At 38.1% G+C, this 15,768-nt stretch overlaps 2 protein-coding genes across 2 annotated transcripts; one reads left to right on the top strand and one right to left on the bottom strand.

Annotated features, from left to right (window-relative positions):
* The first annotated feature begins 1,403 nt into the window (after positions 1–1,403).
* LOC143532318 (protein LIFEGUARD 2-like) lies at positions 1,404–4,087 on the top strand. The gene is made up of 4 exons (XM_077027403.1): positions 1,404–1,756; positions 1,845–1,958; positions 3,274–3,431; positions 3,510–4,087. Exons 1-4 carry the CDS (start codon positions 1,501–1,503, stop codon positions 3,714–3,716), a joined length of 735 nt encoding a protein of 244 aa, XP_076883518.1. The 5' UTR covers positions 1,404–1,500; the 3' UTR covers positions 3,717–4,087.
* A 1,058-nt stretch (positions 4,088–5,145) lies between these two features.
* Positions 5,146–12,234, bottom strand: LOC143532337 (VAN3-binding protein-like). Its single transcript, XM_077027417.1, has 6 exons — positions 11,820–12,234; positions 10,642–10,761; positions 6,198–6,627; positions 5,895–6,113; positions 5,687–5,794; positions 5,146–5,610 (listed from the first exon to the last, which is right to left on the bottom strand). Exons 1-6 carry the CDS (start codon positions 12,189–12,191, stop codon positions 5,396–5,398), a joined length of 1,464 nt encoding a protein of 487 aa, XP_076883532.1. The 5' UTR covers positions 12,192–12,234; the 3' UTR covers positions 5,146–5,395.
* Positions 12,235–15,768: the final 3,534 nt, after the last annotated feature.

Genomic DNA, 15,768 nt, shown 5'->3' on the forward strand with positions numbered 1-15,768 from the left:
TAGAGAAAGAGAATTGGTATGGAGAATGAGAATCGTTTCTCTTGTTTGGTACACGAGAAAATAAACAGAGAACTCTACCATACCCAACCCCACCTCCACCCAACCTGACACCACTTACCACCGCAGCCCCACCACCACAGCACCACCACCACAGCCCCACCACCACCACCAGCCCCACCACCACAGCCCCACACCACCACCACAGCCCTTTCTTCAACCACAGCCCACCACCACCGGCTGCCGCCACCAAACCCCCTTCTTCAACCACAGTACACAAGAAATTAAAAAGATTCAAATTTTTGGAACATAAGATATAGAAAAAGGAGGCCCAGATCTGTCATCACTGCTTCTTTGGAGATTTTGTGGTGGTGGTGGTTGTGGTGGCGATGATGATGATGATAATCAGAAGCCACCTGCAACCACCGCCGATTTCCACCACCACTGTCACCCACCTGCGACCACAATCACCCGATCATCTGAAAACCCTAACCTACCACGAACCACCACTTGAAACCCTAATCTCCGTTCACCCGTACCACCTGCAACCTACAACGGGTTACCATCTCTGTGTTCACCACTACGAACGGCGGAGACGGGGTGGTGGTTGCAGACTTGGAGACGAGGTGGCGGTTGCAGACTTGGAGACGAGGTGGCGGCCGGAGACGGGGTGGTGGTCGGAGCCGAGGTGGTGGCCGGAGACGAGGTGGTGACATGCTATGAGGAGGCTGCTGAGAAATGGATTTCTCTTTGTTTTAAAGAGAAATGGAATTCTCTAGTTTTAGAGAAATAGAAAGAGAAATAGAAATGAAAAGTGGAAAACAAACAAAAGAAATATTTCTAATTCCATTTCTCCCCAATCAAATCCCTCTACCAAACACCCCCTAAGTGTAATGGTTTAAAAAAACAAAATGTTTATGGTAGATTGAATGATTAATTTTTTTCCCTACCATAATGTCATTTGAAATTAGGTTCATCAATATTATTTATTAATGCTAGTTGTGTGTGTTTAAGGGTAAACTTATAAATTGACTAATAAATTTGAAAGTAGACATTTATAATGAGACAAATAAAAAAAGAAATATAAACACTTTTGATAGGACGGGGAAAGTATTTATAAATTCAAGATAATTTTCAGATATTTCACGTAACTTTTGGATATTTCGAATAACCGAAATGTTCGGATCCAAAACTCTGGATATTCGGTTCTAAACACTTCTTAGTCCTACCTCATTTACTGAAGCAAAGATGATCAGATGCGTAAATGACTCGTCACTTATCCAAATCGTAAAAAAAAAAAAAAAAAAAAAAAAAAAAAACTTAACAGTTAAGTAAATTAGATTAGATTTCAAGTTTCAACAAGGCTGCCTAGAAACTTCCAGCGTCAATATTTTCTAATACCACTCATCTTCTCGTCTTCATCCTTATATATATATCAAATTCAAAACCCTAACTACCCAATTTCCGATCAATTCACATATCACACGCATTCATTCATTCAATATGTGGAATCGAACCTTCTCGAAGTCTACCGACGTAGAATATGGCACAGCCGAACCACTGTACCCAACGATGCTGGAGTCACCGGATCTCCGGTGGTCATTCATCCGTAAGATCTACTCCATCGTCGCAATACAGTTACTCTGCACAGTCGCCGTCGGCGCCTTCGTTGTTTCATATCATCCCGTTGTCACTTTCCTGACTACTACTAGCGGTGGACTCGCTGTTTATATTCTAATCATCATCACTCCGTTTATTAGTATGTAACTGTTTTTGGGATTTTGTTTAATTGTTTGTTTTTATGAGGATTGTGTGGTTATGAGATTGATATCTGTTTTGTGGTGCAGCGCTTTGTCCGTTATCGTGTTATTATCAGCGGCATCCGGTTAATTACTTGTTGCTTGGGATTTTTACTATCTCCCTGGCGTTTGCTGTTGGTTTGACTTGTGCCTTTACTAGCGGTAAGTTGAAGATATTGTTGAATTCGTTTAGTATTATTAGTTTATGAATTAACTAAAAGTTTAATTGATTTATGTTTCATTTCGGTTACTTGCCGTATGATTGAGCAAAATCTGTTGGGTGATTCTGATGTTAGAGATTTTATATTTGCATTGTTATTGCTAACCTAAATTCCTATCTCAAATAGGGATGAACATTTTCTTTACCAAATACTGGTACCCACCCGGTGCCCATATTTGATTTATCATGTTTCCAATACGGGCACCGATCAGTTCGGTCAGTGCCAAATTGAAAAAATCAATACTGTACTTGGTATATGGTTTTAATCATTTTTGGTATCGGTATTTTTCGGTATGGTACTGGTAGGTATTGATCTCATGTTTAATCTCAAATCATATTTCAGCATTGAATTATCAGATTGATTATGACATATAGTGCTCTAGTGGTCATTTAATAACTTTGTTTAGACATGGGTTTCACACTTGACCAATGCTTAGAGTATAGACGATTGAGAAACATGAAATACATAGATGGTGATGCAATAAGACAAGTCCCAAGTTATTGATTGCATCATATTGTTGTAGTTGTAGAAGTTAATATGATGATATACTATCAAGTACCGATATTATTGCTTGCCTTTTCTTATTAGTGTATCTTGCCTTTTTGGGTGTAAGCTCATAGTTAATTAGTTATATGTGGTAGAGAGTTGATTAAACATTTAAATAGTGAAATTGGTTATTTATTCCTTCTATGGTCAGACATATATTTAGTAATGTAGATTGCATATGCAATTATGAACTTTGCAGCAGCCAGAAAGTTGTACATTTTCTTATTTGATTCTATTGGTGATACAATATCCGTCATGGTCTAAGAACCGTTTATTTATTTCTATATGAACTTAACAGTTTATAGGGAAGTGATCAATACTTGTAGCTATTATAGAGGATGCTGAAGGAGATACCACACAGTGCCTCATTCACTTTTAGGAAGGATACTTATAAGTTGTAGGGTTAAATGCAAAGCATCTAATTTGTAGTTTTTCAATATGTTTCTTCAAAGGTTATATGTCCCAAACTGGTTCAGGACCATTGTTTTGCAGATATGAGAGCCAACTTGCGGCATAAAACCTTATTCTGTAAAGGTTATATGTCCAAAACTGGTTCAATTCGAAGTTTTTAAATCGTTTATTAGCAATATTCAAACTCCATTGTCCCTTAGAAATTGGGGAGGATTAAGCTGTTGTTTTCTGCAGTTAGTGAACACTTCAAACACAAGTAATTTAGAAATTAATTGCTCAACCATGTGAAACAATTGCAGGAAAGGTCATTTTGGAAGCTGTTATACTAACAGCAGCGGTGGTTGTGAGTCTCACTTTATTCACATTTTGGGCTGCAAGACGAGGTTATGACTTCAATTTCTTGGGTCCCTTCTTGTTTGGTGCCATTATCGTTCTTCTCGTATTCTCACTCATTCAGGTCCGTCTATCATCCTCTTCAGATTTTTTGTCTATGGGTTGTGAACTTGTCATTAACTCTTCTTAAATATTATTGCAGATATTCTTTCCTCTGGGGAAGATTTCGGTGATGATATATGCTGGTCTATCTGCTATAATCTTTTGTGGCTACATCGTATACGACACCGATAACCTGATCAAACGATACACGTATGATGAGTACATCTGGGCTGCTGTGGCTCTCTATCTGGATATCATTAATCTTTTCCTTTCTTTGTTGAGTATATTGAGAGAGCTTGACAGATAGGTTGATGACTGCTGTGATTTGTCATACGTGCATTAAGTGTATTATTTCAAGAGAAATTGGTGTGAAAGCGTCGAATTTATTTTAGTAAAGATTGTTGTAAACATTCGGAGATGGCATATTCTTTTGTAAGCCATCTTATTCTGGACTCTAGTTTATTTAGTTTATTGAAACGTGGTAGTTGTGAATACGACTTTTGTTTGTTTGGGCCAAGTAGGTATAGGTTGATATCGTTCATTCGTTCGTACCAAATACAACCGAAAACATGCTAACGAGTGACTGCTTTTGAAGATCTTGTAAACATAACTACGGTAGAGTTAAAAGCAGATTGTAGTTCGACAAGAATGCTTTTAATGCCTGAAGTTAGATACACCATGGACCACATGTTGTCCTTTGTTAAATTTAAAGTGAATTGTGGCCTTGTGGGTGATAGTAGAGGTGCACAAATTGGGTTTTTTAAATACCCAAGTTCGGGTATAGAACCGGGTTCGGGTATGACCGGGTATTGGTAATAATCGGTTTGGGTTGGGTATTGTCTCTAAAAACCATACCCTATGCATCGAGTTTGGGCCGGGTATAGAACCAGGTATTCTAAAACCGGGTATTTGAATACCCTATTACCGGGTATTGAAACAGCCCTGTTTACGAGTTTTTTTCGGGGTTTTTTTTCCGGGTTTTTTTCGGGTATAGATTGGATTTTTTTTAAAGTTTGCACTTTTTAGGGGTATTTTTCGGGTATTTTTAAGGTATTTTTCGGGTATACATAGGGTATTTGAAATACCTGGTTTCGGGGATTGGAAAAACCCGGTTCCGGGTATGGAACCGGTTCGGGTTTTCGGGTATTATCGGGTTTTCGAAAACATGCTAACGAGTGACTGCGATTTTAGTCCAATAGTTTCATATTTGCGATTTTCGTCCCTGTGGTTTCATTTCACTCGCAATTAAACCCGATCCCACCAACCCCATTAAGTCTGGTCGTTAAACCCATCAGCGTGCACCTCATATAAGGGGCAGTTTTGTCATTTTAATCCCCAAATAAACCCTAGGCCTAATTCACAAGCCCCCTCACGTCAGGGGTGGGGTGTATTTGGGAAAGAAAAAAACAAAATTGCACCTCATGTGAGAGGGGCATGCTGATGGTTTTAATGCCTAGACTTAACGGGGGATCGGGGCTTAATTGCAAGTAACTGAAACCACATGGACAAAAATCGCAAATTTTAAACTATTGGACTAAAATCGCAGTTTTGAACAAACCACGGGGATGGAAACCATAGTTTACTTTTATTAATTTTTAATATCATTTTGTACAAAGTGATTTGCTATATCATTTTAAGTATTTTAACACAATTAAGCCCTTGACAATATATTGATGTTTTAGCTTATTGTCGGCTCCAAACCCGAATAAAGGAACACTAATAATTAATAACAATAAAATTTAAAAATCTTCACTTCGCTTTGGCTTTCCAAAATGGTTGAGCCGTTAACAAGAGACGTTTAAAAGGGTAATTAACTAATTATCCTCAAAACTATAAATACATGATGAAATGCAACAGTTACCAACCAATAAACAAACTAATATCATTAAGTTCATTACACAACCCCTATAACCATATAATTATCAACTCCCTAAACCCGCGATACAACTAAACCAAAACACCGTAGTCCTTTACAATACTTAAACCTTATGCTTTCCGACTAAGTTTCTTTTCGGCCACAATTGACAAAAGCCTCGAAACCCCTTGAGTCCACATATCATATTCTCTTTGGTTCCTACACTCAAATTCTACCAATCCACGAATAGCCGTCCTCAGCCCAAAGTACCGCCTCTGCTCACCGCCATCAAACAGGTGTCGCCCTGGCCATGCTGGCATGTTTTTGCAAACCTCCAAAACCACATCTGAAACATCCAATTTGTTGGACGATAACACACGTGATCGGTTAAACATTAAACTTTAATATTCAAAATCACTTACTTTTGTTCTTTTTAGTGATTGTAGAGCCAACATGTTTGCTTTTCATCTTTAGCATCACTTCACCCGACCGATGGATATAAACAGACACAATTTTCCAGTGAAGATCACCTACATTAAGTTCACAAACATGCTAAGTTTATACGTGTCTTCTATTATATGTTAGTAAAAGATGCTGAAAAAGTGAAGTTGAATATTAATAATTATTTACCATTGCGGGTGCGTTTTAGAAGCTCGCTCCCTCGAGCTAGAAGTTCTTGATTACAAATACCGAGAAAGTTTTCTTCGGGTAGAAGCTCCTCACAGTAACCACTGCTGCTAGTTACATGGTTTTTGTTTACTTTGATTCCTCTGTCAACTGGTATCACTGCCGCTATATTCCATACTTCTTTCAATGCTCTCGCCTTCAAAGTAGCCGCCCCACGTAAAGCTATATAACAAACACAAGTTAACACAATAATCTGTAATCTTTGTTTTTAATATTTGGGACAAAAATGAATAATGAATAGTTTACCAGTAGCAGCAGCTGCAGTGAGAGTGAGTATATCTCCATGGGACTTAACATTAACTGCAGAATTAACAGCAGCAACAAGGTGTTCACGTTCAGCTCCCATTGCTTCTGCAGCCTCGACACATTGAGCCGCCACCAATGTGGCTGCAGAGGCGACAGCCATGTCTGTTTTGGCTGCTTGCTCGTCTTTTCTGGATGCGGACGCGGCTGCAGTGGCGGCTGCAATGGTGGCAACAGCTGCAGCCACACCAGCAACAGAAACCGCAGCGTGGAGTTGGGCGTTGTGGGCTCTAGTCTCTTCTTTTTTCTTTTCTCTCCTGTCTTTTAACCACCGTCCTACGGTTTTCCCGGCAGGTGTGCTGCTGCCACCTGTCCCGTAACCACCGCGTGTATTGGCAAACAGGGGTTGTAGCGTGTTGTTTGCTCGAAGATACTGCAATACGTTGCAAACCAATTATCTTGCATTTAAACTGATACGTTACTTTAAACGGATTTAAACTGATACGTTACTTTAATTGGGCGTTTTATGACGTAGTTTTGGACTCCAAGTCACAAGTCGCCAAGTCGGTCATAGGTGGTTATGTTTTCTAATTGTATTGTAATTAACTAATTTAAGTATGGAATGTCTTGATTAGCAAGTTGGATTAGTCTATATAAACCGAGTCATTGTTAAGACATTATAGAGAAAGTGTGAGATGCAACTGAGTTAGGGTTCATCTAGACACACACACGAGATGTAACCGAGTTAGGATTCATCTAGATGCAACCAAGCTAGGGTTCATCAACAGTTAAACTAAGTTAGGGTTTAAGAGTTGTAATCAGTTTTTTAAATTATATTTTTGATTAATATAAACGAGAGTTATTCGTTTCGTTCATGTTTGTTTATCGATCAGGACTTGAAAATGTTGTTATAGTATAGATTTTAGTTAATAAAAAAGTTTTTTTTTAATCCCAAGCTTCCAACAGTAAGCTCCCAACGGTAATTTTTTAATTTTTGTGCCAATTCAAGCGTTTTATGTATAACGCTTAAAAAAAATCCCAAAACGCCGGGGGGGGGGGGGGGGTACCCCCCGGCGTTATAGCCTAAAACGCCGCGAATTTGGGTGGACAACGGATGGTTTATGTCCCTCGCCTGAATTAAATACGTGGCAAACGTAGTATGCTACCAAATTACCACACGTATAATTCAGGCATACACCATTACACTAGTTTCACAAAACAAAAAAGAAAAAAAAGTTACATTATTTTGTTTTTTGAATGACAAACATTACACTATTAAATTGACAACATGGGCAAGGTTAACGTACAAATTAAATTATCGTGCTAAACAAGAGAATCAAGTAGAGTAATTATATATACAAGTAGAGTAATTATGTAATTACATCATAGAGTAATTATCATAGAGTAATTACATAATTACTCTACTTGTAAATATAATTACTCTACTTGATTCTCACGTTTAGCACGTTAATTTCATTTGTATTTGATTCAAACCCTTAACAACATAATCTTCTTGATTTAATAAGCTGGAAGTACGAGATACACCTTTGTCATGTTTCGATATTTTAAATGTTGATATAACTTAAACCACACATGTTTGACCAGTTTAATGTGAAAAATAATGCAATGAATAATTAAATGAGATGGATATAGTAAGCACTCTGAGTGGAGAAACCATAGTGTCCGAAAACAGAGATAAAAGTGTGTATAAGAAAAATGGCCAGAGACTGACATTGGGTAAATAAAACAAGACACCATCCCCCCAAAAAATACAGGTAACAGTTATGAAAAAGAGTCTTTATTATGTAAAAGAATTTACCAAATCCAAAACAGTAGAATTGGTAAAAAGTGTACAGTAAATAGCAGTTTCCATTCTTTTGGAAGAAATTATATTGACAAAACAACCAAGTTTATGTGGTTGGTGGGTAAAAAAAGTGGGGTTAAAAGATAAAAGTTTATAGAAGTAAAAAATATTTTTTTTAAACGGACTTTCCAAAACCGGTTGTAATGTAAGATTAGAAGCTGGACCGGTTAAACGTGACTAAACAAGCAGGTTGTATTTATAATAATAATTCTATCATAAAAAACTTAAATAGTATATTGTTAAACTTTTTATTTAAAAAGTTATCGTTCAAAAAAAAAAGTTCTATAAAGTTATATCCTTACATAATTTAAATAAAAATAGTAATACAATAGTAACCTATTTTCATGATTTCCCCTATATATAACCAAACATACTATTCCAATATAAGAATTTATTCTGGCATAGAAGTATCCATTGTAGAATCAGGCACGTGAAGACATAATGTAGAAGGGTACTTGCAATATTATTATCATTACAAAAAAGAAATGAAAGGAAACACCAAAAACACTCTACAGTCCAAAACTTGACCCTTACAGTTGTCTAAACACTACTTATGTCTTTTCCTGACTTTATTAACCAAGATTCGCAGATCTTCTCTATTTCTATTTTCATTTAATTTTTCTCTTCTATTGTGCATCAAAAGAAGTTATGCTATTTCTTTCCATTAAAGTCACAAATAGCTAATTCCACGTACAAGTTTTCATGCATGGTTTACAAGTATTACTAGTTGTGAACTTTATATTTTAAAAAAGATTAAATTTATATCCACAATAGGGATTGAGCTTCTTTTACCATATACCGGTGACGTTCTGAATCAGTAACCTACCGGTATTCATTTTTCATGTTTTTGGCATAAGTATCCTTGGTTTTGGTATATCAATGATACTGGTGCCGATCGACAGTCGACTGGTACCAAACGGAAAAATTGATACAATACACGGTAAATGTTTTCACTCTTTTTGATATAATTATTTTCTTAATAACAGTACGGTATCGATCTCATCCCTAATATACCTAATATCAAAGTTTTACGCTAATGTTGTCGTTTTACTAGGTAGAAACTAGCTACTTGGTTTCTAGAGGTCATCAATCATATATTTAACAGTAAAATTCTTATATAAATATGTAACCCTAAACCATTCGACAAAAGTTAAGTTAGTATTTAGAGCATTCTAAGCCCGTTCTCCGTCTCCATTTCTGTAATTACATTAAAACTATTATTTCTCTTTTGTCAATTAAATAATATATTTTTATAATTTTATCGTTACGGTTTCACTATTTTCTACTCACAGCCAATTTTAACAAATATAAATATTAAAAAATAAATAGATGGTTATAAGGTTGTGATTAAATAAAGAATACATAAAATAAAATTTTATTATTGTAAAAACAGCCTCCATAAATCCCATATGTCGAGATAAAAGAAAGTTTAAGTCATTGCCGGCAATCGGAGGTTCCTATACTATACATTCACAGAGAGTGTGGGCGCTCACGTCACTATACGCCTCCACTCCAAAGGAGCCATCAGATCACAATTATTACCTCGTCTTCCATTTCACTCTTTAATCCAGTTTCTCTCTCTGCCACACGTCATAATATTATTGGTTCTTGGCTCTGCTGGAGCCTCCACTAGAGCCCCCACACCCCTTAGTCTTACTAATATTATTATTATTATTATTTTATAACTTAATCGTTGATTTCAGGTCAAAAAGCTTTAAAGCTAACCAGACAACTATTCCATTGAAAAAGAGTAAAGCTAACGATTAATTCACTTGTATAAATATTATTTCATACTAGTACACACTTCTTATTTGATGTGGATGAACATTTAAGTTCGGTATGATATTCACTACCCATTTTTTTTAAAAATGGATACGGGTACGGGTACGGGTACGGGTACGGATTCCATACAATTCAAAGATGAATATTATTTGGTAACGAGTGTGGGTAAGTATCCATACAAATACGACATTTTAACTTTTACAAAAATTCGGTACACTGCCGGCTTTGAGGGTGCGGGGAGGGCGACCGATCACCCCAGTAGTCCCGATTTAGTAACGAGTGTGTGTACCGTACCGATACAAATACGGTACTTTTTACAGAAAATCGGCACACTTCCGGCTTTGAGGGGGAAGGGGAGGGCGACCCATCACCTCGGTAGGCCCGAACTTTTGAGAAAAGTTATAATTATTTTCGAAAAAATATGTATTTCTAATGTTTAAACTCAAGTGTGGGCCGATTAAGACAACATAGTTTAGCTAAAGTGAGACATCGAGACTCTTCAAATTTAAAGAGTGTGGTAGCCTAATTACAAAAAAAATTGTTGATTTAAAATATATATATATATATATACTACCCAGCTTATTTAAGCCTATTTTTATAAAAAAAAATTAAACAATCAAAATAATAACCCAATAAATCTATTTAAAAAAGTAATTGTTTAAAAACAATAAAAAAATTCATTACCTTCGGTCTGAAAATTTTTAACGATTATTGAAGACGACTCTGATTCAGTATCGATAGTTTCGGTTGTTTTTAATTTTATTTTAGTGATATGAAGGAAAATAGGGAGGAATAATATACCTTAACGACGTCGTCGTAGTCATCGGAAGGTGAGATCGGAGGACTGTCGGTTTCTTCAGTAAGAGCATTTAATGGTCCACTACTGTGTGACAGCCTCCCTGATGCTAACGGCGATATATCCTGTCATCCATACAGACCCCATTCATTTAATTAGTGTTCCAACAACTCATTAATAAATTAATAATATCAAAACTACACATATCATTATCAACTATTCCAATATCTATCATAATTAAAGTTTGTAAATAATTACTAATTAATATCAATTATATACAGTAAAGTCTAAGCAAGCTGATCTTAAACACCTTTCTATATCCTAATAGTTCCAAATTTTTAGTTTAATGCTACAAGCTTGCTCATTAAAAATCATTACAAAGTCACAAACTACAAAAATTTGATGAAATTTTTTTTAACAGCATCTACCATACTCGTACTTGTAAGTTACACCAATAATATATCTCATGTCAAGACTTGAACCTTGGTCTAGTTAAGAGGCTCTACCAGGGCCAACCTGGCTCTACCAGGGCCAACCTTAGAGGGTGGCAGGGTAGTCAACGGCTACAGGCTGGACACCCCGCTATGTCAGAATTTTTTTTTAATAAAATCATATGTATTTTTATGAAAAAAAAGTATGTATAGTCAATGTTTCAAAACAATTACATAATCACTAGTTTGGTCTAATGGCTATGGTATCACATATAACCAAAATGTTGTGGGTTCTATCTTTATTTAAGACATTTTTAAGCGTATTATTATACAAAAGATTTTTAAACAACTCAAATCATAATTAAGGTAATTTAAAATTAAATTGTTTAAACTCAATAAAATATTTATTTTATCTAAGAACCAAAAAAAATTCGCCTTTAACCCAAAAAAAATTTCGCATTCTTGGAGCCGGCCCTGGGCTCTACACCCAGCCAAGGCTGGAATAACGTAATATTCCGATCTTGGCTGGGTTTTTTTTGTGAATTCCGTGGAAAATAACAAGTTATTTACCCGAAAGTATGATAATCAACAAAGTTAATCCATAATTTTCCTTGGTAAATCACAAAGCATAAACTATTAAACAAAAAAGTATGATAATAACAAATCTAATATTATAAAAAAAAATACCATCATACTAGCAACAATGCACTTTTATTCAATTCAAAATAACAATTTCCAGTACACAAACTCACCGACTGTGACATGATTCGTTCAAGCACCAGCTGCGAAGTAGCAGAGGACGCAAACGAGAACGTAGTTCCCGAAAGCAATCCAGAAGCAGCCGCAGCAGGCGGCTCCTCCACCGTGTCAACACCAGAGAATTTATAATTATCCGTCGGTGCAACGAAACTAATCTCACCGGTATCACAACCACCGAAATCAGATCTCGGAATACCCGGAGACAACGGAGAATGCAGCGTCTTTGAAACCTGAAGAGCGGCTGCACTCCATGACCTGGATAAAAACTCCATCGGCTTCCTTGGACTCTCCGGTAGCTGGAAACTGCCGCCACCGTGATTCTGTTGCTGTTGTTGTTGTTCTTGTTCTTGCCAGATTGCTTCCATATTTATTTATTTTAAAGCAAAGTTGGTGAAGGTGTTTTTGTTTTTTTTTTTGTTAGTATCTGATTTTGGGCGTTTTTTGCGCTCTTGGTGTTTTAATATTTTATAGACGCGTGTGGGGTTAAACGGGTCGGGTCGGGTGATTTGTTACCCGGTCAATGTTTTGTTCAAATAGTCTATGGTTCGTTTTCATTAGTTAGGCTGAGGGGTGTGGGGCGCTAACCTGGGCGCGAGAGCCCCTCCGCTCGCGCCCCCAGGCGCTAACCCCATACCATCGGGGCGCGAACGGGGCGCGAGCGCGAGCCCCCAGGCAGGCGTGAGTGTGGTCGCGGGAGAAGAGAGAGAAAGAGCCGTTGAGCTCGCGAGAAAGAGCCGTTGAGCTCCGAATTTTTAAAAAAAAAAAACCTTAAAACCTCTATATAATACCCCAAATTACTCCCATTTCAACCATATCAAAACACAATTTCACCTTACAAACTCTTATATAATATCCCAAACTCCTATATAATACCCAAAAATGTCTGGAAATTGGTACCCAAACCTAGATTCAGATTATATTGACGACGATTTATGGTCGTCACCAGACCAACCGATGTTTTATTCGGGGCCGCAAGAAACATCCGGCTTTCAACCATCCAACATACAACCGTCTCCTAACTTTGTTGTTCCAGAGACACAAGAATCACACGGTGATGCTACGGGAGCAAGAAGACGCGTCCACCGGAAAAAACAACTTGCAACGGACGGGCCGGGACTGGCTTCGACTCCGAGGACGAAACGGAAAACCACTCCGTGGTCATCGGATGAGAAGGAAGCCTTGTGTCGGGCTTGGATAGTCATTTCTGAGGATCGGCGTTGCGGTAATTGTTTTAACGTTTTTAAAAATGATTTTTAATAAAAAAGTTAACTGGAAATCTAATTTAATTATTCAGTTTGCAGCCGACTACCAAAAAAGCAAGGTTTTTTGGACAAAGGTTAGGGAGACGTTCTATACGCTCGTTGGGAGTACAGAGCGAAACGCCGATATGATTTCGGGTCGGTGGTCCGAAATCAGAAAATTTGTCGGCTTGTTTACTAATCTTTTCAACAGGAACGCCGGTCGTATGAGACCAAGTGGCAATGATGATTTTGCGGTTTACAATTTCACTGTCGAAGAGTGGAGGCAGGAGTGTTTGCAGAGGTATGGGACGGTGAAGACGTGGGACGATTTAAAGTTGTGGGAGAGGTTGAAAAGGTGTTCCAAGTGGGTTGAGCTTGTGGCGCCGGACCATGATGCAGAAGTAGGGCCGAAACGGACTAAAACTAGTTCGTCTGGAGCGTATAGCACTTCCGCCGGGTCGGATTGCCGCGTTGGATTCGACCTAAACATTGCGGGGGAGGAAACGTCTTCACCGCCTAGCCGAGGAGGTGGCCATTGGGAAGGGACGCCAAGGGGAAAAAACCGGCTGAGGGGGGAGCCGTAAACATCGTCGATCTTGTTGAATCCCTCAATAAATTCAACAAAACCATGGAGGTGGTCTCTAATGACAAAAAGGAAAAAAGTCGAATGAGAGATTTGGACTTCCTTACAAGAGACTTCAGTAACCTAAATCCGGTCGATCAAATGCTGATGGAAAAGCAAAAGGAACGTATCCGAAAAAGGTTGATCGAAGAAGACCAAGCCGAAAAATAAGAATAATGTTTTTTTAGTACTTTAATTTTTATTTTATTTTTAGATATTAATGTGTTTTTTTTTTAATGTGTGTTTTTTTTAATAATTTATGAGTTTTTTTAATAATACGTTTTTTGAATATATTTATAAAAAAATTAAAAAAAAATCCGCTGGAGCCCCTGCTGGAGCCCCTCCACACCAGGGCCAGGGGCTCCAGCGGGGGCTCCAACACCCCCCCTTATCCAGTTTCTCTCTCTGCCACACGTCACAATATTATTGGCTGGAGCCCCCACTCGCGCCCCCATTAGAGCCCCCCACACCCCTCAGCCTTAATGGGATGGTCCTCCCATTTTCAATGTGGTTTATGAAGTAAATACACGTGTAATTCCTTATGATTATTATTTATTTTGTTGCATTTTCTTTTTTTTTGTTAGGCTGGTCGCAATGGAACTTCGTTGGGTGATGTGGCGGGCGTCGTTGGACGTGGAACACCATAGGGGGGCTCCGTTGGACCAGGGGCGTGAAAGATTTGACTATTGATATGGCTGGCGCGGTTAAGGAAAGTTGGTGGGGCCCCTCACTTTCCTCTCTCAACCTCTCTCACATATCTCACGCACATACATATATGTGTGTGTGTGTGTGTGTGTGTGTGTGTGTGTGTGTGTGTGTGTATATAGGCTCCAATGGGCATTAAACTACAACGGGGAATTATTGGTTGGGACTTCGAAGGCCCCGGTAATTACGTGGTGTTGACGTGGCATTGGGGAGGGGTTTCGAAGCCCCTCACCATAGAGAATAGCCTTAGTGTTTATTTGACTTAAGTCACTTTAGAGTTTAGATACATCTTTCTTGTTAGTGACCGTATCAACTAAAATTTCACCCTAGCAAAACGTGACATGTCCAAGAGAGTAATTAAGAGATTACGTACAGAGTAGAGAGATCATCGGCTTCAAAAGCAAATATGAATATAAAAAAGCATATTGGAGTTATAAAGCGTTTCTCATAAAGCTAAACAACATAAACTAAAACAAAAAAAACAGTATTAAAAAGATGGCAATAACATATATAAATGATGTAAAACTATATATAACGATAGCTATATATTATGTTAACAACAATATTAAAGACAATATGATAAAGAAAAGGTTAATACGTGTTTTGTAGTCGAACAGTCGACCATGCTAATAAGAATATTCCCACAGTTACTGTAGGGGTATGGTACTAAAACCCGGTTCTACGACCCTAAATCTATTATGTTTGGCTTATTTCATTACATGGACTAATACGATGTTATTGGGCCGAGGGGGTTTTGTGGAGGTAACCCTAACTGGGCTAGGCCCATTAGGGTACCATGATGGTGGCCATGAGACTCTATATAAGGAGGTCTCCACCTCCTTATCATAGGGCATGCTCAGTAAGAGCCACCACCACTTTTTGTGTCTGTGAACAAGAAATCCTCAGGATATCTTAGCAGTCGCCTCCACACCCCCGAAACCATTGCAGGTCTCGACATTGCAGGTCGCCGGCGCAGCCGCAGAAGAAGAAGAAGATCAAGACGTGGTTCGTTCATCTCAAAAATCCGTGGAAACATCGTCATGGATCAGGTAAGATTCATTTCGTGCTTCGACATTGGCGCCATCCGTGGGACGGCAACGAACTGCCCTTCGATCTTCATCTCGACTGTCAAATCTCTCCCAAGAAAAACGCAGATCTGGAAGTTTACAGAAAAAGGCTTCAAAGCTTGTTCTATTTAAAGCTCAAAAAGATCCATAGATCTAAAAAGAGGCTTCCAGATCTGGGCAAGAAGGAAAATCCGTGATTCGAATGATCAGATCTCCGAATCTGTGAATCTGTGATTCAGGATCTCCGAATCTGTGATGGTTTTAAATCTGCTCCGAATCTTCAGATCTGTCCAGATCTGATTTACAG

Source organism: Bidens hawaiensis, unplaced genomic scaffold (genome assembly GCF_021521415.1).
Source record: "Bidens hawaiensis isolate Kalapana, Puna unplaced genomic scaffold, B.hawaiensis_p1.1 tig00009443_1, whole genome shotgun sequence".
Classification (NCBI taxonomy): Eukaryota; Viridiplantae; Streptophyta; class Magnoliopsida; order Asterales; family Asteraceae; genus Bidens; species Bidens hawaiensis.